Here is a 24166-nt window from a genome sequence, read left to right on the forward strand (position 1 = left end):
ACCTTTAATTTTTGTATTTTTACATCATATTTTTAAATATTTCTTTGGTGGTTTTTTTAGATAGAGAAGTCAAATTATACATTTAAATTTCAAATGTTTTGATATAATATAAATAATAATCTGGCATTTGACAAATATACAAATATCAGTCAAATAAAATATATTTTAATACAAAAAGTCTTTACGTTCATTTTGACATTTTTATTCAGTATTTTTATGATATTTCATTTCAGTGAATGTTGCGTTTTTCAAATATATTTATAGATATTCTTTGCGTGGCTTTTATGGGTTAGAATGATTTTATATTTTGTTTGCCAGGTGGTTTTTGTTAAATGGGTTGGAAATTTATTCAGTTACATGTTTTAGTTTTTATTCTTAATTCAATTTTACATGATCATTTATTTATTTTTAATGTTCGTTAAAACTATACTGTAATTGTTATTGAACTTATTAAAATATTTAGATAGAAAATTTTATTCTTGCATTTAAAAGATGTGAATATCAATCAAATCTAATGATTAATAATAAAATTAGAATAAGAATATTATATTTTTATAATTGCTATTATGAAGCTATTTAAATTTTCTTTCTGTTCTCTATGTTTCATTTTTTTTATTTCTTTAAAAAACATTTTTTAATAATATTTTGGAAATTCGAGCAGACCCCCGCGAGTACCCGGTTCGATTCCCAGCCGAGCGACCATCTGCTGCATGTCGTTCTTCTCTCTGTGCTGTTTCCTGTCGCTCTCTCTGCTCTCAGTCTTTTGAAGGAACAAAAATGTCCAGGAAGATATGTGCAGAATAAACTGCTTTCCTAATATAAATTCATTTTACAGAGATGTTTAGGTTTCTGTTGAGTATTTCTATGATTTCAGTACAATCAAATCTATTTTTAAAGCAGGTTTACAGCTACAACAGAAGCACGTCCACTCTGGTTCATACTGATTTATAAATCACAGGTTAGCTGTCTCAAAGGAAACTTTTAAATATTTTATTTTTATTTGCGTTAGAAAAAATAGAAAATTGCTTTAATTCTCAGTTATTATTTATTATATTCAGTTCATTGCATTCACATTGTTCCAGTGCATTTTTGGTTTATTTTATTTTTTACTTTCATTTTTGCAGACTCAGAGATTTTGTAGTTTTATTTTGGTAACCATGTTCTTAAACACACACGCATACACTGATTATATTTATGAGTTCCTTCCTCTTCCTGTCTCCTCTTCCTCTCTCGGCCGGTGTATTCATGCTACTTTTCCTTTCCGTTTCTTTTCTTCCTTTCCTCCGTCTTGCGTTGGAAAGCTGGATATAAGCTGCGTGGCTCTCTAGCTAGCTCTTTCATCTCCCGACAAGGTAAAGACGTCAACACGCCTCCTCACTTCCTGTCTACATGTCTGTGAAACCGCCTCCTCCTCCTTCTCCTCCTTTTTGTCTGAGTTTCCGTCTCGTGCCCCCCTCAACCTCCTTCACCTCCCCACCGCACTCCACCCAACCCTAACTCCACTCACCTGGCAGCATGCTGATGATGTCACTGTGGCACGTCGATTTTGTTTAGTTTGTGGACGAGAAAACCAGCTGGATGGACAGCAGGACAGTTTGTGTCTGTGTGCGAGTGTGTGTGTGTTGAATGTGAATATGTGACATGGTAACGAGTAAAGGTGTTGTTAGTTTGTGTATCAGGAGACGTTTGAATCTGATAAATGACCAAAATTAACCACAGATTGTATATTAAAGATGGAAGGTAACTCAAACTGGTTTGAAGTGTGAGGCAGCCTAATGGCTGCTGGATGAGAGGGTGGAGCTCTAACTTACTGCTAATCAGTAACATCAAAACCCTTGAATTTCACTCAGCAGTCCTGGAGCTCCGCCTTTTTGGATGCTCTGCTAGTACAGGAACCTCACAGCAGCCAAGTTATTGGTCAGTTGACGTCATTATGACAGTCCAGAGGTCGAGTTCGGGTGAAGCCGAGCAGACAGCTAGCGGCTACAGCCACCTGTGTCACCATCCACCTGTCAATCAAAGAGGCCACACCCCTAATTATTATGGAGGGCAATATTATCTAGAGACCAAACAGTTTCTGGATTGTGTTGTATTGGACAAAGGTGGATGAAGATGGAGTTGCCAAGCAGAAAGAGAAGAGGAAGACCTCAGAGGATGTTCATGGATGTAGTGATGGAGGACATATTGGTGTGAGAGAGGAGGATGCTGGGAATGATGGAGGCAGACGATCTGCTGTGGAGACCCGTTAAAGGTCTCCACATTTAATTAAATGGTTGTGGGTTTTTATGTTTATTTTATTGTGTTGTTCCATTTTCATTTTGTAATGTTTTACAGATTTTTATTTGAAATAACATGTTTGGTTAAATTATTAACTGGGACACATTAAATAATGGCTAAATGGATGATGAATGAATGAATCATAATCAGTGACGGATTGATGGATCATGGATGGATGGATGATGAAGGATGGATGGATGGAGAATGGATGGATGGATGATGGATGGATGAATGATGATGCATCATAGATGGATAAATCATGGATGGATGACGAATGATGGATGGGTTGATGATGGATGGATGGATGAATAATGGATCACGGATGGATGGTTGGATGGATGGATCTTGAATGAATGATGGATGATTAATAATGGTGGATGCATCATGGATGGATGATGATGAATGATTGATGGGTGGATGGATAATGAATGATGGAGGGATGGACGATGGATGGATCAATCATGGATGACTGGATGGATGGATGGATGGATGGATGTGGAAACAGGATGAGGAAGAAGATATTGAACAGCCTCAGTTCCACCTGACAAAACCTCTTCGGTCCTTCATCACACTCACAAACAAACAACCCCCTCTGCCCCTTCCTCCTCCTACTGCACCTCTGCCCGTCACTACAAGCCCCACCCCTTCCAGGTAGACCACAATCTGTGTTGTTCCCTCTGTTCACAGCTCGTCTCCGAGCTGTGGAACAATCGTGTGTTTGTGCTGATAATCAGCCATGCAGAGCCTTATTTGCAGTAAAAGTACCTCTGAGTAAAAGTACTCCATTACAATAAAAGTACTGCATGTAGAAAGCAGCCAGCCCGGGTTCAAATCTGACATGCGGCCCTTTGCCACATGTCTCCCCCCCCTCGTGTCACTCTTCACTCCACTGTGTAATAAAGGCCAAATATAAAATATTTTCAAAAGCTGTATTGAAGATGATCACTGTTGTTCCTGTGATGAACTAATTCAGCCTGAACTGCGTCTATCTGGTAGCTATGGTAAAAATTAAAATGTGACCAGTCAAGATGTTCCCGTCTGCTGAAGCTTATTAAATATTTCAAATAAAAATCATCACATGTAAGTGTGTCGCGATATTAACGGCAGCCAGGTTATGTTTGTTTTTATCCCAGCTGACAGCGTTTCACACTGCTGAGCTGACAGGAAAGAGAAACAGCATGTCTGAGTTTCTCGTCTCTCAGAAAACTGACTGACTTTTTATGTTTGAATAAAAATGCTGCCGGCTGGCCCATCTGACACACAAAGAAATAAAAATAAATGATGGGCTTTAGATCATCACTCAGAGGAACCTTTCCTTAAACTATAAAAGATAAACTTGTGTTTTTAAAAAAACTGAATAAAATAATGTAATTTCACATTTTTATTTGGTTTTGTGTGTTTTTATTTATATATTTTGTTGCACACTTTTCATGTCGATATTATTATTTTTTATAAAATTTCAGGCTTTTGTTCTTTTTTATATTTTAGTGTTTCATTTTATTTGTCATCATTTTTACTCATGTTGTCATTTTTTGCTGGTATCTAAAAACTAAAAAAGGCTCAGACACACTAAACTCTCTGACACCTGCAGCCTGTGACTCAATCTCCAAGCCCCGCCCCTGATCTCTAAGCCCCACTCCAAACCACCACCTCCCTCCCCCCAACTCCCCCCCCCCCCCCCCCATTGGAGGTGCATAAAAAGTGTTTAAAGAATCAAATCTGCCATGACCCGCTCCTCCTCATCATGATCATCATGGTTCTTGGCAGGGATGCCGTCACCCGCCAGCGCTCTAAAGAGGTCAGAGAAGTCCGGTTTCTGCGGCACTGCGCCTTCACCGAGCGGCGCTTCCTCCACCTCCTCCTCTTCTTCTTCCTCCTCTTCCCCCCGAACGGCTTTCACACACCATCACCGGCCCGTCATTACCGGGCCTCGAGGTGAGGTCATCCCCAGAAACCTCCCTCACCCGCCTCCCACCACACACACTCACCTCCTTCACCCCCCCCCCCCCCCCGTCAGTCTCTGTGGGTTTTGTCAGGAGGAGGCACCTGTAGACACACACCTATAGGCTGTAGGCAGGGCACTGTGTGTGTGTGTGTGTGTGTGTGTGTGTGTGTGTGTGTGTGTGTGTGTTATGAGAGCATCCTTCCCACCTCACACCTGTTCTTACGTCCCACCCACCCACCACTAACCCGTCTCCTGCTCCTTTCTCATCTTCTGATTGGCTGAAATAATCTACCACAGAAACACACTTCCTCCTTATGTGTGTGTGTGTGTGTGTCTGTGCGGCTGTTGAGTCTTGAGAAGTGTTTTCCATAATAATAATCTGCAGATAATCCTCATTCATCACTTTACCATCTAATCTGGCGAGCAGCTGAAATACTCACAGATCAGCTAAAAAATGATTTTTAAGCTGACAAACTTTCTGTGTAGTACAACAGGAAGCAGAGGGGTTATAAAATAATCTGATTTACTTAGCAGCACAGACGCACCTTAACGATGTGTCATGTGATGCTTTGTCCAACATGAGGAAATGAAATCCTCACATTTAGTGTGATTTGCTTGTAGTTCAGGTCTCAGTGAAGTTTGTGCAGGAGAGCCGATAAAGTCGTCACAGTACATGTAAGAAAACATTCCATCTTAAAAGCTGCAGCAGCCTTCAGAGCTGTGACAAAGCAGGAAATCCTGCAATTTCGCTGCTGAAAGTTAAATGTTTCACTTTTTCGAGCTTCTTATTATTTCATCTGTTACCAATTAAAAGGCCTCAACACCGAACACTGTCGCGTCTTTTATTGTGAAAGCTGTGCAGGAACGAGTTGAAGCAAACTCTGAGAGATTTTATTTGGAGGACAGGAGATTGTCCATGTGTGGACGCAGATGTACAGGCTGATGGAGAGACTCTCTGATGGACAGCGATCTGAATCTTCTCCAGGAGGATCCGGAGGATTAGTTTGAGTTTAGTGGTCTGAAGATGTTATTATGAAAAAAAACGTAATTTTAAATTTTTTGGTATAATTATGTGTGTGCAATTTCTTTAGCACAGCGTACTGATCCCAGTGAAGTCACAGAGTAGAGCCACTGCTTCTCCACATCGAAAGGAGCCAGTTGAGGTGGTTCGGGCATCTGACAAGGATGCCTCCTGGGCGAGGTTTTCCAGGCAGGTCCCATCGGGAGGAGGCCCCGGGGCAGACCCAGAGAGACCCAGTCTCTCGACTGGCCTGGGAACGCCTTGGTGATCCCCCGGACAAGCTGGAGGAGGTGGCTGGGGAGAGGGAGGTCTGGGCTTCTCTGCTTGGGCTGCTGCCCCCGCGACCCGGCCCCGGATAAGCAGAAGAAAATGGATGGATGGTCTGAAGATCACTTTGGGCCTTTCTTATCAAGGTCTTTCCTCCACACCCCCTCTCTGCACCTCCAGTGATGGAGTATGGAGTATTCCTGTATTTTCTCCATCCTCACCTCCTTTAAAATTCTTCCACATGTGGTGAAAATGAAGGAACTCTGCTGTTTTAATTCTTTACCTTCTTCTTATCGTTTATCAATCCCCCTCCTGATGGAGAATATCTTCTTCAAGGAATAGTTGGCAGGGGAGAGAGGAGGAGGAGGAGGAGAGGGGTGTCTGAGGCAGTGAAGCAAGGCAATTTGCAAAGTGGAACTAATCCCAGCTCTTTCTTCTGTGTTCGACATACCACACACACCGCTGCTGCAGCGCCGCTGAAGGCAAATCCTCCGCTTTGCCGTCTCGCCCGAAGAAAGACGAGAAGATCGATATCAGAGAAGTTCACAGATTCAGCTGATGACAGGGAAATCACACACTTTCATCCTACAGCTGAGATAGACGCTGAGATGTGGGAAGGGGGCTGATTTTACACTGTGATTGGATTGGCCACCTGATCTATGCTTTAGCAAAAAGGAAAGTGTGAAGACTAATGTGAAAAGCAGAGATAGTGTCTGTCTCCTGAATCCAAACTGGAAGCTGGTTCCACAGAGTAGGGTCCTGAAAACTGAAGGCTCTGCATCCCATTCTACTTGAAAATACTCTAGGAACAACAAGTAAGCCTGCAGTCTGAGAGTGAAGTGCTTTCATGGGGTGATATGGTACTGTAAGGTCATTAAGATAAGATGGGTCCGGATTATTCAGCAGGAGCAGGATTTTAAATTCTGGATTTAACAGGGAGCCAATGAGGGGATCTGAGGAGAAACGTGCGTGGTTTTATCTTTGGAAGTTGGTTTGTGGGTGTGAGATCCACTCGTTTACTCTGTCGATCAGTGAGGCCATCAAATAAATGAAGTTGGCACAACGCATCGGAAAAAAATCCCAGAAACAGGATGTGGGACCAAACTAAATCAAACACACACACACACACAGGTGGCTGAGCATGCCTGCACACTGAGTGAGATCATTTCTATTAATGTACACACACTCTGTCCCCGTGTGTGTGTGTGTCTGTGGTTACAAGAGAAAGAGAGAGGGCAGAGAAAGCCATCCATCCAATGATTACTGTAAATACACTGCTACAGAGCACATACACACACACATACTCACACGCACGGGCGGTCAGTGTGTATTGTCAGAGTGATAAATCACAGCAGACTTTAAGTGAATTAGTGCAGCAGCTTTAACTCTCCTTCCTACGCTCCCTCGCTCTCTCTCTGTCATTTCTAATGTCTCTCTATCTCCCTCGCTCCCCCCTCAGCATCTTCTCTGCACTCTCCTCAGACCTCCATACATCACAGGCCTTAACGAGGCCTCATCCGCTAACGAGCAATCAGAGAGTATTAGACCAATTAGAGCCTTAATTAGACTGAAGGAGAGAAGGAAGAGGAGGAGCCACGTAAATGATGTAGCCTCACCCCCATACACCTGTAGTGATTGACAGCTGGGGTGTCCTGTTGTCATTGGTTCATCTGCTCTGTGTGTCCATCGTCATGTATCTGCATGTTAAGCCACGCCCCCTTAATAAACTTAATAAACTCCTTGCTTCCCACAATGATTATGTCTCTACCTTCCTCCCCCAACTCTCCTTCCCTTTAATCATTTAATCTCTTCCTCTCTCTCCCCCCTCAGCGAGCCCCCACGCTCCCCCTTCCAGCCTCCACTTCTCCTCCTCCCCCATCCTGCAGCAGCCTGGCTCCTACTTCTCCCACCCGGCCATCAGGTATCACCCGCAGGAGACGCTCAAGGAGTTCGTCCAGCTGGTCTGTCCTGACTCCGCCCAGCAGGCCGGACAGGTGGGCTTCCTCAACGTAAGCACGCACAGAGACACAGACACATGCACGCACACACACATGTACACACACACACAAACACATCTGAGCTGGGTTTTCCAGCCTCTGCAAAGGTGGGATCTGTTTGCAAAAGTGCTGCAGTGTGTGTGTGTGTGTGTGCCTGTGTGTGTGGCCTTTGTACTGCAGTGAGATAGTTGATATATCTAAGTCTAGACACTGAATCAATACACCTTCCACACACACACACACACAGGCAGACACACACGCACAGGCTCAGACACACAAACACAAACACAGAGCATCTGCTTTCCGTTTTTCCTACATGTTGGCCCGACTGCAGGGCGATCCCGATTGGAAGGCCGAGCCGCCTCTAACTTAACCTTAACCCCCGAGCACTCGTTCTCTGCCTGGTGTCGACTGGATAAAACAGCTGATCTTTTTCTAATCGTTACTAAGAACTGATTAAAATTGCACGATAGTCACACTGAAATTTGTTGGAAACTGAAAGCATATTTTGTTTTGTTTTTTAACCTGGATAAAAACCAGGAAAAGAAAGCAGCCCGTGTCCTGTTTGAACACTTTGTCAGCTTTGCATTTCAAAAAATTAAAACCCATCATGTCAAATTTCTCAAATTCTAAAATCCGATGTTCGGGACAAAAAAAAACAAAACTCACAACCTCACACGCCCCTTTCACTTAATTGCAGAGTGTCACGAAGAGATGGGGCTTTCTTCCAAAAACCCTTGACCTGGATCGTTAGCTACAGATGGTTTTCTCACTTTTATTGTCGGGTCTTTGCTTTATACTCTAAAGCTCGCTGAGGCCACTGTTGTAAATAAAACTGAATTGAATTTGACATTCTTTGATAGCTGTCGCTGTAAAACTCTTTACCCATTAAAATATAAAAACTTTAATTTTTAAAAATGTAAAATAAAGGATAAAACTTCACAGTCTATTTGGCCATCCAGACGTTTTACACTGCAGATCACTAAAACTGTTTCCAGTAAAGTTCTTCATTTATCCATTTCAATCTAATCTAATAAATAAATAAATAAATAAATAAAAAAAGAAATAAGCTTCTTCATAGATCCCAAACCAGATGTGGGGGTGTTTTCTGAGACTGGTACATCTTCATTTATCATTTATTCTGTTGTTTGCTGGGCTGTTGCCTCTTCAGACCTCTGTTTGAATTATAAGCGCATCCTTCATCGTTTCTGTTAAGTTGCAGCTTAATATTCTCATTCATTTTTTAGATTTCTTTAAACTCTCATCTTGTGCAAAAGTCTTGAGCGAAATGTAATTCATCTATATTTTGTATAAGAGAGGCCGGACTTTCACCTGCCCTCCAGGCTGTATGATGGTTCCAGAATTGTCCTTTGGACATCCTCGTACCTGAGATGGGGATGTTGTTTCGAGCTCTGTTTTAACCTTAAAATCAATCAAATGGAAGTTTATCAGAACAGTGTTACCTTGATGGATGTGCGTGGGTGTGTAACTCTTATCAGCTGAGTTGTCCAGGGGCTGGAATGATGTCTTTGGAAATGTGCGACATAAGCAAACAAACAAAGCAACCTCATGGTGCCTTCCATAAAACAGGACATCAGAAGACTGCCAAAGAAATGGAGTGTAGACTACTGTGTAAATTTTAATAAACGTAAGGTTTTCCTGTTTGATCTTCAGTTTTTGTTGAAAATCTTTGTTTCAAAGAGGAGAGACGCACTTTCACAGTTACTCCAAGATAAAACGAGTAATATTCTAATGTCAAAGTTTTCATGTACGCAGCGCTGCACTGAAATCTGTTTCTCTAAATGAGTGGCCTGACTAAACTAAACATGCATGTTCTGTCACGTCATTGCACCAAGTAGGAATTACTTCTGCATGTTGTTAATTTACACTCTGGTATAATTTGCAGATGTATGCAAACTTTAAAAACAGGATTTCAACATTTGTAAAAATCTAAATGCAACCTGTGTGATGAAATTTATTAAAGGACACGGCGGTGGCGTTCAAACATCGCAGAGATGGGGGGTTGCTGCTTGTCTGTAGGAGGCTCAGAGCACGACAGTTGAACAACAAGCACTAAAATGAGAAAAGTGAAACTCCTTTATATGAACTTTGTCATAAAGTCCGGGAATATACAAAGAAAATGATTCCTGTTCTCATACGTGTTCGTGAGTTCAAATCACAGTCTGCGCTCTCGCTCACCTGTCTGTAAACGTTGGCGCTAAAATTCCTGCAGTGATTTATCAGAGATGTGCAGAGCGCTGAAGGAGAGTTAAAAAATAGAAGCGGTTCACAGCTGCAGTTTACTGCACTTTAAATCCAGACATTATTAGTAAGATTACTGTTAATATATTTAACAAACTGTGTTATTAAAGTGTTTATTTATGTATCCATCATCAGGATTCTAATAAATTCAATAATTGCAGTGAAAAAGCAGCTTTAAATGCTCAGGACTCATCAGTACTGAAGGTCAACGCTATGATTCTCTTCTAATTCTAGGATCCATGAACAAATTGAAAAGGTCTCGTGTAACAAGCTTGTAAATGAATGCGCCTCCACCCTGCTCCCCCTGATGGATACACAAGACATTACAACTGATTTTCCTAAATGCTGCTTAGAGGTCTTACTACCAGATGTTGTGTTGTCCCCGTCATAGGCGGGGATATCATTACGGTCCCTCGGGGAGTCAGTCGAACTAATCAGAGAATCCAATCACAGTAAATAAAGAGTAAAGTCAGAGGAGAGCAGCCAATCAGATGGCTCCACGCCTGAGGAGCAGAGCTGAGTAGGTGTCCCGGTGTCTTACTGACTTGAATCCCTCCTGGGTCCTTGCTCTTTGTTATGGTCAGTTTTCTTTGAAGGCAAACATATTTGTCCCTTTCTTTTTTCCACTTCTTTGTATGTTTCTTCACATCCACTCTTATCTCCCTGCTGTCTGTCAGTCTTCATATTAAGGTGTTGATTATTGTTCTGATAAATTCAATAATTGCAGTGAAAAAGTAGCTGGAAATGCTCAGGAGGACTCATCAGTACTGAACAGACCAATCACGTTGGTTTGGGCTGCGTTAACGCAGCGTTTCCAGGAAGGTTACGTTGTGTTTGCGACGTACCTGCAGCATTGATTTAACACTGAAGCACCTGCACGTCCTTCTTGGGCTAAAAGCAGGAGGAATTCTGTGTACAGGTGTTTTGGATCATCATTTTATGGATGAGAACAAAATTAAACCAACATGTCCTTCTGACTGATGGAAACAAAGACGCACGTCTTTACTGCACTGACAGGACAGATATTTCATGCTTTGTGAGAGATGGTTCTTCACTTCCAGGCAGGTCTGTCACAGCAGTTTTTGCTGCATGTTCAGCCCAGGGGCGTAATTTGCAGGGGGGCTACAGGGGGTAACCCTTACCCTAAACCATAACCTAACTGTAACGCTGACACTAAAACAACATTTTGAATCTCAAAAATCCCTTCAAACACACACACACTCTCACACACACTTACTCACACACACACGCACACTGTCACACAGTCTCACTCTCACACACTCTCAGACACTCTGTCTCTCTCTCTCTTTCTCACACACACACACACACACACACACTGAGAGGACGAGCTGTGACCGACCTGTTGATGTTTCTTTACAGAATATCGTACACATATTCTAACTGTGTCCCCCCACCTCTTCAGCCTAATGGTAGCTCCCAGGGAAAGGTCCACAACCCTTTCCTGCCGACGCCCATGCTGCCTCCCCCACCGCCTCCTCCGATGGCCCGTCCCGTCCCACTGCCTGTTGACGCCAAGCCGCCCTCCACCTCCTCCACTGAAGGAGGAGGAAACTCACCCACCTCACCCAGTGAGTGTGCGCGCACACACACACGGCAGATTTAAGTACCATCACGCATCACTTCTGCGTGTTTAAACTGGATTTTCCTGCTGGCTGTCACGCCCCCACACAAAAGGAACGACGCATCAGGGTTCAGTTATTAATCTGATATTTAGTTCTCGTGTAATCTGTGAGAAGTGATTTGTGATTGGATTATTTCTGACTGCAGGGTTCAGTGACGCTTCCTGTCTTTTGGCGAAAACAGACGCAGTCACTGCCAAAATATTTAATCCTCCTAATACTCATCAACAACACATGGAGACACTGAAATTTCTTTGTATTTATTACTGATGTTTTTGCTTGATGTGTTTGTCATCTGTCTGACCTACTTCTTCTAAATAACTCTGTCAAGTCTTTCAAAACTTTATTAACAACGGCGTAGAAAATATAAACTTTCAAATCAGGTTCCTCTGAATCTAACTTGATTTGGGTCTGAATTTAAGGAGATAAGGAGATTGAATTTACAGTGTATCAGAGCTCTGTCAGGTCATTGCGTGTTAATAACGGGCCTGTGTGTTTGTTGCGCAGCCTACTCCACCCCCACCACGTCTCCAGCTCAGCGGTTCGTCAGCGTCGGACCTCGGGACCCCGGCTTTAACATCCCTCAGCAACCACAGGTAACCAAGAAACACAGGTCTGTCAGCTGCAAACACGTTTACAAACATATAAACATGTTTATTTCTGCTATAAAGTTTTAACATGGGAGTCTATGGGGACTAATTCACTGCTGGAGCCTCTGCTGGATGTCAGAGGAACTGCATCTTCTGGCCTCATTTTCAGCATGAGAGCGTGCTGCGCACACATGGTGTACCTGTGCTGGTCAGTGTGAAACTAGAGGAAGCAAAAAGAGGTCAGACACCCATCAGCCAATCGGAGAACAGGATTTTGGGATTTATAAACAAAGACATTAACAGGGAAAGAAGTAGCGCTTCACTTCAGGCCTGAATCATTTACTGCAGGGCGGGTGGTTAGTGAACACAGCATCCTCATTGGATACTGTGTGTGTGTGTGTGTGTGTGTGTGTGTGTGTGTGTGTGTGTGTGTGTGTGCGTGCGCGCGTGTGTGTGTTTGGGGGGGGTCAGGGTCTGTTTGCCAGCTGATTTATGAAGAGAGTAACGATTGGGCAGCCTTGACTTAACTCATCCTGCACGCACACACAAACAGTGAGGTGGGAGTCCTCTGTTGACAATCCAGACATGCTTGATCGCTTTGGTGTGTGTGTGTGTGGTGGCCCGCAGTGAACAAGGGTGTCGATTTATCGACTCTGTCACACACCAGCGCGCGCACACACACTCTCTCTCGTGAAGACATGAGCCAGGTGTTTGTCACCGCTGCCAGAAACAGACTTGTGTTATTTATTCTTTCTCCGTCTCTTGGGGACGATGTCGCGCTCCTCGAGTGATGAGCAGCTTCTCCTCCAAAGGTTTCCTTTCTGGGAATGAATTTAACTGTCAGTCATCAGAAAAATGCAAAAATATCCAGGAGAATTTTTGTGTTTTGTTGGAAAATAAAGAAAATTTGGTCTTTTTTTAGTTTTATTTCTGCTTCAGATTCAGCAGGTTTGGAAAACGACTCACAGCTTTTTTAGGAAATGTGGACGTTGTTTGGAGAGTTTAAACACAGTAGAGAAGAAGACATGTTTTTAAAGCCAGCATGTATGTTTTTTAAATAAGAGATTTATTATTTTTGGGGGAGTTATGTGATGGTGTTTTGGAGGAAAGTGGTGATATTTCAGGGTGGAGGTGGACATGATGAGGAAGGATTTAATATCTTTAACATCACACTTGGGCTGGATTAGGTCCTCACACATGAATGTAATCACGTGTGAGTGTGTTTACATTTATATGTGTGTGTGTTGGGGGTGGGGGGCAGCTGGCGTTGTCTTTGTGTGAGAGTGGGCGTCATGCCCACACGGGTCAGAGTGGTGGTTGCCCATGGTGACAAAGATGGAGGGAAGACGCCGAAACTAACACACAGACACACACAGCATCAGGGAGAACACGGACTTGCGGTGGGACACTGGGTCAGAAAGTCAGTGCTGAGCCATGCTGTCAGCATCACTGGGAGGCGAGACAAAACACAAAACTACAGAAGAACCACAGCATGTTCTCTCCCAGGAGCTCCAGAACCAGCCCAGAAACCACAAACGCACTCTGAAGTGCTCGTTTTCTGCTTTTCTTTTATTTCCTGTCAGATATCTGCTGTTCCAGTCGTCAATGTTCACATCAAACACGATCAGAGTTTCTGATACTGAGCTCAGTGTACAGCAATCTCTGCGAGCCCAGAGCTCAGCCAGATCTACATACTCAGGTTATCACAGCTTTTTCTACTGTAGCATCAGGATGATGTTGCATAGAGAAGCCCCACCCACCTTCTTTTCAAACCTCCTGTTTGCAAGCGGGTGCCAATCAGATGAAAGCTAACTTGAGAGGCTGAAGCGAGAAGAAGATGGGGAAGATATTTTGAGCTGTGAATCATGCAAAGCTACTCTGGAAAGATCCAAAAAAAATATTATGGAGCTGTAAATGAGCAAAGCAGGTCCTCTTTAACGTCTTTTATGAGCCCGTTCTGAAGGACAGCTTGTATCTTTAAGACGTCAGAGGCTTTCACAAAAACCTGATGCTGTGCAAATGACAGCGAGCTGCAAAACTCAAAGACCTACATGAAAATCCTGCTTTTATTTGTGCCATAAGAGACACAAGTACATTTCACAGTCTGTAATTTTAGCTACTTTGATCATGTCTGTAATTCAGACATCAGGACTCAGGCACGTGGACTCAATTACCAGGAATCACACAACAGGACTCCAGGACTCAAACATCAGGGTTTGGACACCAAGACTCAGATATCAGGATTCGGACATAGGACACCAGGACTCGGACATAAGGACAGACAACAGTTCTCAAACACCAGGACTCAAACATCAGGACACTAGGACTTGGACATCAGGACACCAGGAATTGGACATCTGGAGTCACACATCAGGCTTCTGAACTTGTCTTTTTTGTTCAATGAATATTTGTCTATCATCCATCTCTCTCCATCTATCATTGCTACTGTTTCTGTCTTGTCCTGAGTCAGCACTTCTCCAAGACTCACACACTCACTTAGTGAGTCATGATGTGGGTGTGGTGTTTGCACTGCATACGTGTGTGTGTTCAATACGAGTGTGTGTGTGTGTGTTTTAGATTCACCTTGCAAATCGGACACGGAGACGGTGGATGACTACACACACAAAGGGGAAAGCACCCTCACTGCCTCCGATGAAACCCTACCACACAAACACACACACACTTGTATTGATCAGGTTATGGCTGGCTGTGGTATCACGGTGTGTGTGTGTGTAAATGTTTTAGTACCAGTTTTTCAGAAATGAGATTCTTTTGAACTTTTTAGACTCTCAAAGACACAAGTGACTTTTTGTTAAACTGTCATGATATCAGATAACTGGTTTTATATACCTCTATGTTGGGAAATCTAAGAGATCTGTTGCATTAGCTTTGGTTGAGGCACACCTTCCTCTGCAGCAAATGACGAGCAGATGACACAGAGTGACTGTCACTGAAATCTTCTCTCTCTGAGTGATCGATAAGCCGTCATACTTAATCAATATGTTATCGATATCTCTGGTTTTTCACTGCTTTTAGACTGGTGCTGAACGGTGATTTAGACTGGTTTTACATGTTACTTTGGATTGGTTTTAGACATTGTCTTGAACAGCTTTTAGAGCGTCTTACAGACTTCCCTGGATGTTCAGGATGGTTGTTGTGCTGCACAATGAATTACTTCCTTGAAGCTAAGAGCCACAGACAGAGTGGGATGTACCGAGGTGGACAGCACATTGAGATTGCTGAGAATATGAAAAACATGGAAAAACAACAGCAGATTGCTCCTTTAAAATCACCTTCCGTCTTTCGCTGTGATGAGTTTCTACAGTCTGAATCACAGCTGTCAGCATCAACCCACTGTGTGGTAACATTACTCCACACACACACACACACACACACACACACACACACACACACACTCTGTCTGGCCTGTGAGAGTTTCATCTTCTGAGTCTTCTCAGGACAGAGGGAGGAGCTGCAGTGCAGCGAGCAAGCGAGAGGCCGAGAGACACCGATAGAAACAGGAAGAGAGAGAGCGAGGTAGAAAAGTCCCAGCGTCAGCAAGTTGTATTGATTAAAAACTAACCTTCCAGTCTTCTCCTCTATCACTACTGCACACACACACACACACACACACACACACACACAGCAATAGAATTACAACGAGTCAGGAGCAACTGAGGTCTGAGTGCAGAGAAACCCTGCAACACACGCACACAAAGAAAGAAAAGGAATGCCTGATCCTGCGTGTTTCATTTAACTTTCACTTTAAATTCAAAATCCAGAAGCACATTTTCTAAAAAATGTACATTCTTTAAGTGTGTGTTTTGTTTTTATTCCTTTGTGTGTGTGTGTGTGTGTGTGTGTGTGTGTGTGTGTGTGTGTGTGTGTGTGTGTGTGTGTGTGTGTGTGTGTGTGTGTGTGAAGAAGTGCCGAGTGGGACGGGGAGGAGAAAGTGATCGAGAGAGGATGAACATAAAGAAAGAAACGGTGGGAGAGGATAAAAGAGGCGGGGTAGTGGGACGGGGATGGGGGGGGGGGGTGATGCGGTTGCCTTGGCGATGGTAGTCACGTCCCGGGCCGTCTGGTTGTCCTTAGCAACCAGACATGATGTAACGCAGAGATGAACTTGAACTGGACGGGCCAGTGAGGAAGAGGAGGGAGAGATTCATGAACGATGCACCTTTGGCGATCGATACGAGCCTATCAGAGATGGATTACACACACACAGAGAGAGTTTTGTGCTCCTGTGTCATAAACTCATACCCAGAGAGGAGAAGCAGCGTCCTGTGTTTGTAGTCCGAGAACCTGACGGTCTGACATCAGCCTGTTGTGGGTTCGACTAAATCAAGCCCCACTGGCATCCCCTAGAGGCAGCAGTGTTCATTACAACCACAGGATTATAGTGCTGGAAAGAGAATATCCTGAGGATAGCATCAAATAGCAAATAACAGAAATCCAGTCTGGAGGGACTGTTTGAGGTGTACTTAAAGGAGGCTTTTAATTCCCACAGTGTATCTGTATTATTGGACAGCAGGAGAGTAGCTCGGCATGATACAGGGTTCAAAATTATCTTCATCTATCTCTTTACATTATGCTTTAGTGCACCACCTCAGTTTATGAACATGCTGTTTTAGCTCCTCCCCCTGGGAAAGACTTTCTTCTGATTTGCTGCTACTCGTAAATGGAAGGGTTGAACATGCTTATATGGTGATCTCTGTTGGAGACCATTTAATCATATCATATCTCTATGACATCACACAGACCCAATAGAAGAAAAAAATGGATAAACTGGTCCCAGAAAGTTGATTCTGTTCATCTGGACAAAGCGTTTCCAAGTTTCTGGGATTTCCTTACCCAGGAGATTGAGCATCCATCAAGACGTGACTGGGTGTTTAGAGCACTCTGTAGCCTAAGCTTTTAGCTCACAGTGATTACTGTACATACACTGACCTCATAAACCTCTAAAACTAAATTTTGTACACCTTTGCACTAGGGCTGCCACGATTAGTCGACTAATCACAATTACGTCGACTATCAAAATTGTCAACGACAAATTTAATATTCAACGCGTCATTTGAAGCTTTGTAAGATCCTGAAAGACGCAGGAATAAGTGGTAGGATTTAAGAGTTTAATAACAGACTGAAACAGAAGATGGCAGCAATGCATCTACAGCTGCCGTTAAACCCCGAAGAAGAAGAAGAAGCAGTCTCCGGTATCGTAGCTGTGTGTAGGTGTGTAAACTTCAAATATCTGCTCGGTTTATCAAGACGTCACATATTTGTAAAAGTGCTCTGATGTTTTTGGAGATGTCTGTTACCCACCAGCTCAATAGCTAGCCAGGGGGTTCAAGGCTCACTAGAGCCAGTGAGAAAACCAGACTCCCGCCGCATCGTTTTCAAACCCCCCACGGTCTTTTGCTACTCAGGTTAAACATGATATATAAGTCACTTAGATAACTTAAAAATAATAATAATTAAAATTAATTATAGTTTGACTTTTTTCAGTGTTTTATTTGTTCCTGAGTAAATTGGTTTTGCTGAGATTAAAGTTATAATTTTCGCACAGCTGAATAAACGTCAAACAGAAAACTGATTAAACAGAAGTGTGAGATGGTCGAGAATTTACTCCATTTTTACTTTATTTTTAGTTAGCACATAACTTAAACGCTTCAAAACCTGTAATTGCTAATGATGCTATAAAGAGCAGACGCATGTGATGCAATACGCTGTATGTCTTTACGCTCCCATGGATGCATGATCTGATTAGCGGACTAATCACAAAAATAATCGGTGACTAGTCGACTATCAAAATAATCGTTTGTGGCAGCCCTACTTTGCACCCATATAACAGAGAGGAAGTATGGAAAACGTCATATTTGCCCTTTGTTGGGGGCAGCCCACCAGACGCCATCAGCATATATTTTTGACAAAAACAGGCAGTCTCACTCAAAAGTCAGTTAATGCTTTAATTTTGATCCATCTGGGTCCCAACTGTCTGGAGGTTTAATGTGGGTTTGTTTGGCCTGCTGTCAGTGTCAGAGTGAAGATCGGGAGAGCTAAAACGTCTCTTATCATTCATGGACACACCTTTTCTGGTCTTGTGTTGTAACAGGATATATTGAATAACAGTCTCACTTATTTCAATCTAAAGAAATAATTCATGTTTCCTCAAAGACATACTTGAGTTATCCTGAATTCAGGAGAACACACATATATTTGGTTTGGCGCTACAAGCTAATCCACCTTAAGATTTATACTGTAACATCATGAATCCTTAAAATGTGACTAAGTTTTTCCATATTCAGTTTTTAACCACAGTTTGGAGAATTGTTTCTATAGCAACAGGAGTTGAATACAATAGTGTATCATCTGCATAGAAAAATCCGTCACAGTGTCATTGGTTTGTGGCCAATAACAAACCACACAACAAGCCGTCCTGGAGGCTGCACGGTGGGAAGATTTCACACATCCTTAGACTAATCTTTGAAACCTTTGTGATAAATGTGTAACCCCGCTGATTGGTTCTGGGTAAATTTGTTACCTGCAGTCGGGATCGTCCGGTAAGTGGTCGCTAAAGCAGTCCAGATGTTAACATCTGTTTTTGTTTCTCCACAGTGGTACCTGGGATAAGGACTCCAGAGGCCCCTCCGCCCACCTGTACGACAGATCGCTGCAGTCTCCTCTCCGACCTTTCACCTTTGATGCCAGCTGTGACAGAAAGCCCAGTCTAACCTATCCCTTCTCCTTTCCTGTTCCGCCTCCACCAGCACCACACACAGGCTCAGCAGCATCAGCATGGCTACAGCGGATCAAACGCACCGTGACCCCCTGCAAACTGTATATCACAGACATCCCTGCAAACGTATGGTTCACACCTCAGTGTCCATATACAGTGCCAGACCCACCCCCCACCCCACTCCAACCAGGTTGATAAGTACGTGGGCGACCTGATCCTACAATCTTTGGGAAAGACTGAGTCACAGAGCTTCTGACGACACATATGCTCTCCCATCATCCTTTGCAGCGGGTGCATCCGTGGACTTAAAGTCATACGAAACCCTCCCCACACTCATCACCCGCCCCCCCGTCTGGAGTCCGATGGTTTGGGGGTTCGTGAAGTTGGGATGTGGCACAGTTGGTACGAGGGGCCACCAACATCGCCACCACCTGAGCCTTCACGGACTTCCTGGGATGGACTTCACGCCCCTCGGTTGCTGGCAGGTCAGGGAGGGGGAAGTTGGAAGGCTCTTTGAAAGGACATGGACCTGGGTGGATGTGGAGGTGTGACAGGCGCAAACAGACGCCCCCACCTGTTTCACAGAAATAACAAGAACTTCATGTGGAGGGGGGGGTGTGACGGGCGACTGGGTGGAGGGTGGGTATAATCGTGGGGTTTTAGGGTTTAGGGTTTTCTTTATGTGAAGTGTTGCGACCAGATGCTGGTGGATCCGAGTTTGTTCCTCTTGGAAGCTTTTTGCCTTCACGGCTCATTGATTTTTCTCTTTTCGCCACCATTTCAGCCTCCTCGTCCTCCACCATCCACCCATGAGGGTGAAGCTACAGCATGCTAAGAGTGGGCCGAAAACTCTGGTGTCCGAATCGAGGCAGGCAGATAGGAGAGAGAAGAGCAACTCAAACTTTACCAGTGAAATATTGATCATGAGGAAAGTGCAATTTTGTTGGCTAGCTGTTGGATAGTTAAATATCTTTGTAAGATAGCTCGTTGAAAACAGTTGATGAAAAGTATATATAAATATATATTTTTCTTCCTAGTCCGCTCACACCTCTGGGACTCTAAAATAGCGGGGTAAAAAAGACAACCACACAGCGCTGAAGTCGAAACCACAGCCGGGTGAGAAATAAGGCGAGCTGTATTCACTTTTATCGTTTCTTCTTTGTCGTTTGTTCATCGTGTGAAGCTGTTAGATGGTAGAATGAGAATCCCTTTAACAAATATCATTTTAAACAATCAGTCTTTTAAAGCAGCTGAAGTCTGCGCTTCATTTTGTTTGAGGAGGGAAAAAACGCCAAGCGGTTAACTTATTTTAATGAGCACATCGTTTTACTTTCGATCCGAATTTAATGAAATCAGGAGAAAAAGTACCATGTGAGTTTAAGCTGAAAATAATCGCGTGGTTTAATCTTTTAACGGGTGCCGCCCAGTAAGGGCCGGCCCTGCGATTGGCTGGGTCTCCTAGAGGTCGTGCCCAGCCAAAAGCACTTATTCCCGCAGTTGGCCAATAGGCTGTGAGTTTGTAATCAGGGGTTTTGGTTTAGCTATGAAGAGGTAGAGCAGAGGGTAACTCTCTGGAAGCTTTCGTCCACAAACAGACGGCCGACAGCGCTTCACGTGCAACTCAGCATTTTATCGATCTTCAGTTTTGTTTTTCCTTTCCTATACTATATATATAAATATATACACACACACACACACACACACACACTTACGACCATCCAGCGTTGAACAAAAGTGAATTTAAGTGAAAAAGTTATTTAAAAAAAAAGAACAAAAAAATGCATGTTCTAGTGTTAGTGACAGATTTTTCCATAGATGATGTAGTTAGTGAGAAAAGACACTATATTGTAAACCCAACATCCGGCACTTGCCAGCAGCCGTCTATTAGTTTCCTCTTGCTGTCCTTCACAAACAACCAGCTCTCTTCGCTTCTCGTCATCTCTCCATCCTTTTTATTTCTCCTTCCTTCCTTTTCCTGCCACAACAGATCAGTTCTGCTTCGGTTCCGAGACGTTTATTCTTCCGTTTGATCTCAGATTGCACGGAAACACGTGTTCCTCATCGATGTGCCTTGAGCTTCAATTCAGTCCTGAGAGGTTCCACGAGATCTGGCGTGGAGAGTCGTGATTGGTTGTTTCTTTCCTTTAGTTTTCCTACTTTTCCTCCATACCCGAGATGTCGTAGAAGGCATTGAAGCTGAGGAGGAACCCTTTGTATTACGAGCTCTCGGGCCTGCGTGGCATTCTGCCCCGCCCTCCATCACCTGCAGACCCGAGCAGATGAAATCTACACCAGCTACTATCAGCTCCACGTGCTAACAGCTAAAAACACGCTGAAGTTTGGTGGAATGAGCACCCAGTCCGAGGTCATGTGACGTGATGATGTCTGGTTTGAACAAAAGGAAGTGAGCAGCACGGTTTGAGCCAACAGTTCTGCAGCTAAAAGTAGGTTTCAGGAAGTGCAGAGGTCAAAGTTCAGGGTTTCTGCTTTAGCAGTTTGGTCTTAGTTTTACAGCTGAAAGTGTTCAGCCAACAGTTTCATGATAGCAGACTTTTCAGTAAGTGAGCCGACCACATCACCTAATGAGCAAAACGTCATCCAGGTCTTGGTGGTCTTACGCACTTCACCTGAAGGCAGCTGGACTTCTTCTTAAGGTTCCTCACCTCACTGAGAGGCTTCCTCCATCCTAAAAGTTAATGTGGAGTCCTGGTATTTCTCTCAGGACCTCCTCCAAGGTGACAACCTGAGACTCCCTGTTTCTAGAATGGAGGAAGCGTCTCCTTTAGAAGTAGGATGAGGAGTTCACTCCTCCTGCTCCTCCACATCAAAAGGAGGCAGCCGGGGTGTCAGGCACGTCTCACCGTAGAGATTACATATCTCGGCTGTCCTGGGAACCAGCACCGCCGCTGTCCTTGGAGGTGGCAGAGGCAAGGGAAGTCTGGACCCGGCCCCAGATAACCTGCAGAAAAAGTCGAGCAGCTTTAATGATAAATGTTAACAGAGCAGCATATTTGTTCGCCATGAGCAAAACAAAATGTGAACGAATTAACACACCTACAGGTTTTAAATATCACTCTGGGTCACCACACCTGAATCAAATGATAAGTTCATTACCAGGCCTCTGGTGGTAATTTAGCCATTTAAATCAGCTGTGTTGGATCAAGGAGACATCTAAAACCTGCAGGAAACCGGCCCTATTTTAAAGCCTGGTTAGGACACTTTTGGTCCGATGCGTTCCAGACCAGCTTGTTACAGGTGTTTAGATGGTCACATGATTCTCTGAGAGCCTGCTACGCCTGGTGTGAGTAGGCTGTCACTGCAGGTGTGCTCATTGCGCTGACCTTCACGCTCGTGTTGAAGGGGCAGACCGCTCTCCTGCGATGACTTGCGTCTGTTGCTGCGATCTCTGAACAGCAAAAAAACGTTTCTTTCACGTCTTCCTGTTTCCATTTTCAGTCCGTCAGTTCTTCTACTTTTGTTCCCACATTTGAATAACAAGGACATAAAATATGCAATACCTGCTTGCACTCAGACTTACGTAGTCTTCTGTTTCGTCTGTTTTGTGTTTGTTTTTTTTCTTTCAACCAAAGTTAGCGTGCATGTGACTTCTGTCATGCTCCATGGTCAGTCCCTGAAAATGGTGAAGCCCCGCGGCGCCGCTCAGGGTGATTTCCTCCGTTTCTTCCTTCCTTCCTTCCTTCCTTCCTTCCAGACAACCACAGTCTGACATCCGGGTCTCTCTTTCCCAAATCCTTTTTATTTGATTCCTTTAGTTGCCTCCGACAAGTCCAACTTCTCGTCCATCGTTCGGAAACGTTTCCGACGCCACTGCCCGCCTGCTGTGACGGCGCCCGCGGCTGTGACGGTCGAGTGGTTTCTCTTGCGGGTGCCGTGTTTCTTCCTCGTGTTTGTTCTGTCTCTGTTCTTGCCTACCCTTTAGCCATGAGTTGGGCATTAATTATCTGCACTAAATATGAAATAAATAGTGAAAAGTATGAAATTTAAAAAAAAACAAAAAAAAAACAGCTTCCAGGGCTTAAAGCGAGTGAAGGGAATAAAATATTGCACGGACATTTTTTTGAAAGTGTCAGAAAAACTAAAAAAGCAGCCTAGCATCTAATCAGCGACGTACGGCTGCATGTAAGATAACAACACAATTGCACCGTTTTTAAAGACAGAAGATGATATAAAGCAATAGTTTGGGCAGCGTGTTTTGTTCTCGTGTTGTGTCATTTAGTTCAGCGGCGAAGAGACGGGCGGTGGGCAGAGCAGCAGCTGACTGCAAGACTTGTTTGTATGTTGTATAGTTTTATTAATTACACTGATTTTAAAGCTGCCCTATTTTCTAATGCAGGACTTTTGTAACATTGATTAAATGAGGAAAAAGTAGTGTTGTGAATTTTCTGATCGTTTGTATCGAGGCCACATTACTAGAACTGGGTTGGTTTGTTTTCTGGGAACTGGACTTGAGTTGAAAACTTTCCTGTTTCCTGATTTGATTTCTTAGTTTTTCCTTTATTTGTTTTCCTTTTTCTGTGTATTTAAGGACATTTCCTCTGTTGATGGTTTAGCATATTCCTGCACTTACACGTTTGGGCGCTGTGGTGATCAGACCTTTGTAAATGGATGTTACAGTATGCTGTATGTTTTTGAAGGTTCTTTGTTGCATCAGTGTCGATGAAGCTAAATCCAGTAATTCTGAGGAAAATTGGTAAGAAAAGCGAGTTTTTTATGCATTTTTAACATTTTCGTTTTAGGCAGGAGACAATGACATAGCCAGCCAAAGGATGCCCCTACTATAAATGCATCTCGGCATCTTTTTTTGTGTTCACCATTCCATGCGGGAAAATAAACAGCTTGATTATGCAACATGATTCTTTTTCTTTTCCATCTGTTTCTTTCTTCACTGGCCCACAAGATCACCTCCTCCTCCTCACCCAGCCCTCCTCGAGCCTGGAGGTCCGCTTTGATCTCCGTCCATCCACACATCTGCCGCTGCTCCTCACATACAGTCAGCAGGTATCAGCCGGCGAGCGGCGAAGGCCGGCTTCCAACGTGCTCTGAGGTCCCGCTCGCGATGTTTAGAGTAAACATTGAGAGGCGATAACGGCAGCGAAGCGAAGCTGGCGCTGTGGCCTCTGATTGCTTACAAGGGTCAAAGCGTCACGATGGCCACGGTGGCAGCAACGGTATTGTCATTGCCAGCCCCTTGCTGGCAGCGCCGCCATCTGTGACAGGAAGCAGGAAAAAATTGCACGTTAACGTCAGTCAGTCAATGTGTCGTTATCCTGCTGCTAACACGACACGTCTAAAGTTCAGTCGGGTGATTGAAGGAATGTGATCGGCAGAAACGGTTAAAGTTTAGAAGTTTAGGATTTTTACACGAGTCCACCTGTATCAAATTTTTTCTCACTCTAATGTAAACCAACTG

The 24166-nt window shown here is 43.8% G+C and overlaps 1 protein-coding gene and 1 long non-coding RNA gene across 9 annotated transcripts in view; one reads left to right on the plus strand and one right to left on the minus strand.

The window, feature by feature from the left end:
- Window positions 1-23609, plus strand: part of nfia (nuclear factor I/A) — a 148710-nt gene extending 125101 nt beyond the window's left edge. For 2 of the 8 annotated variants that reach the window (XM_040040515.1, XM_040040519.1), the window contains exons 7-12: window positions 1302-1352; window positions 4045-4212; window positions 7341-7519; window positions 11193-11358; window positions 11917-12005; window positions 18615-23609. In XM_040040515.1, the coding sequence (XP_039896449.1) occupies window positions 1302-1352; window positions 4045-4212; window positions 7341-7519; window positions 11193-11358; window positions 11917-12005; window positions 18615-18629 (668 nt within the window). In that variant the 3' untranslated portion in view covers window positions 18630-23609. The remainder of the gene's footprint in view (window positions 1-1301; window positions 1353-4044; window positions 4213-7340; window positions 7520-11192; window positions 11359-11916; window positions 12006-18614) is intronic. The other 6 variants (XM_040040520.1, XM_040040523.1, XM_040040516.1 and 3 more) reach the window with 5 other exon arrangements.
- Window positions 7968-11604, minus strand: LOC120738937. The gene is made up of 3 exons (XR_005697083.1): window positions 11592-11604; window positions 10768-10769; window positions 7968-8079 (listed from the first exon to the last, which is right to left on the minus strand). It is a non-coding gene; the product is annotated as an uncharacterized LOC120738937 (long non-coding RNA).
- Window positions 23610-24166: the final 557 nt, after the last annotated feature.

This window comes from Simochromis diagramma, unplaced genomic scaffold, assembly GCF_900408965.1.
Source record: "Simochromis diagramma unplaced genomic scaffold, fSimDia1.1 OVJJ01000026.1, whole genome shotgun sequence".
Taxonomy (NCBI): Eukaryota; Metazoa; Chordata; class Actinopteri; order Cichliformes; family Cichlidae; genus Simochromis; species Simochromis diagramma.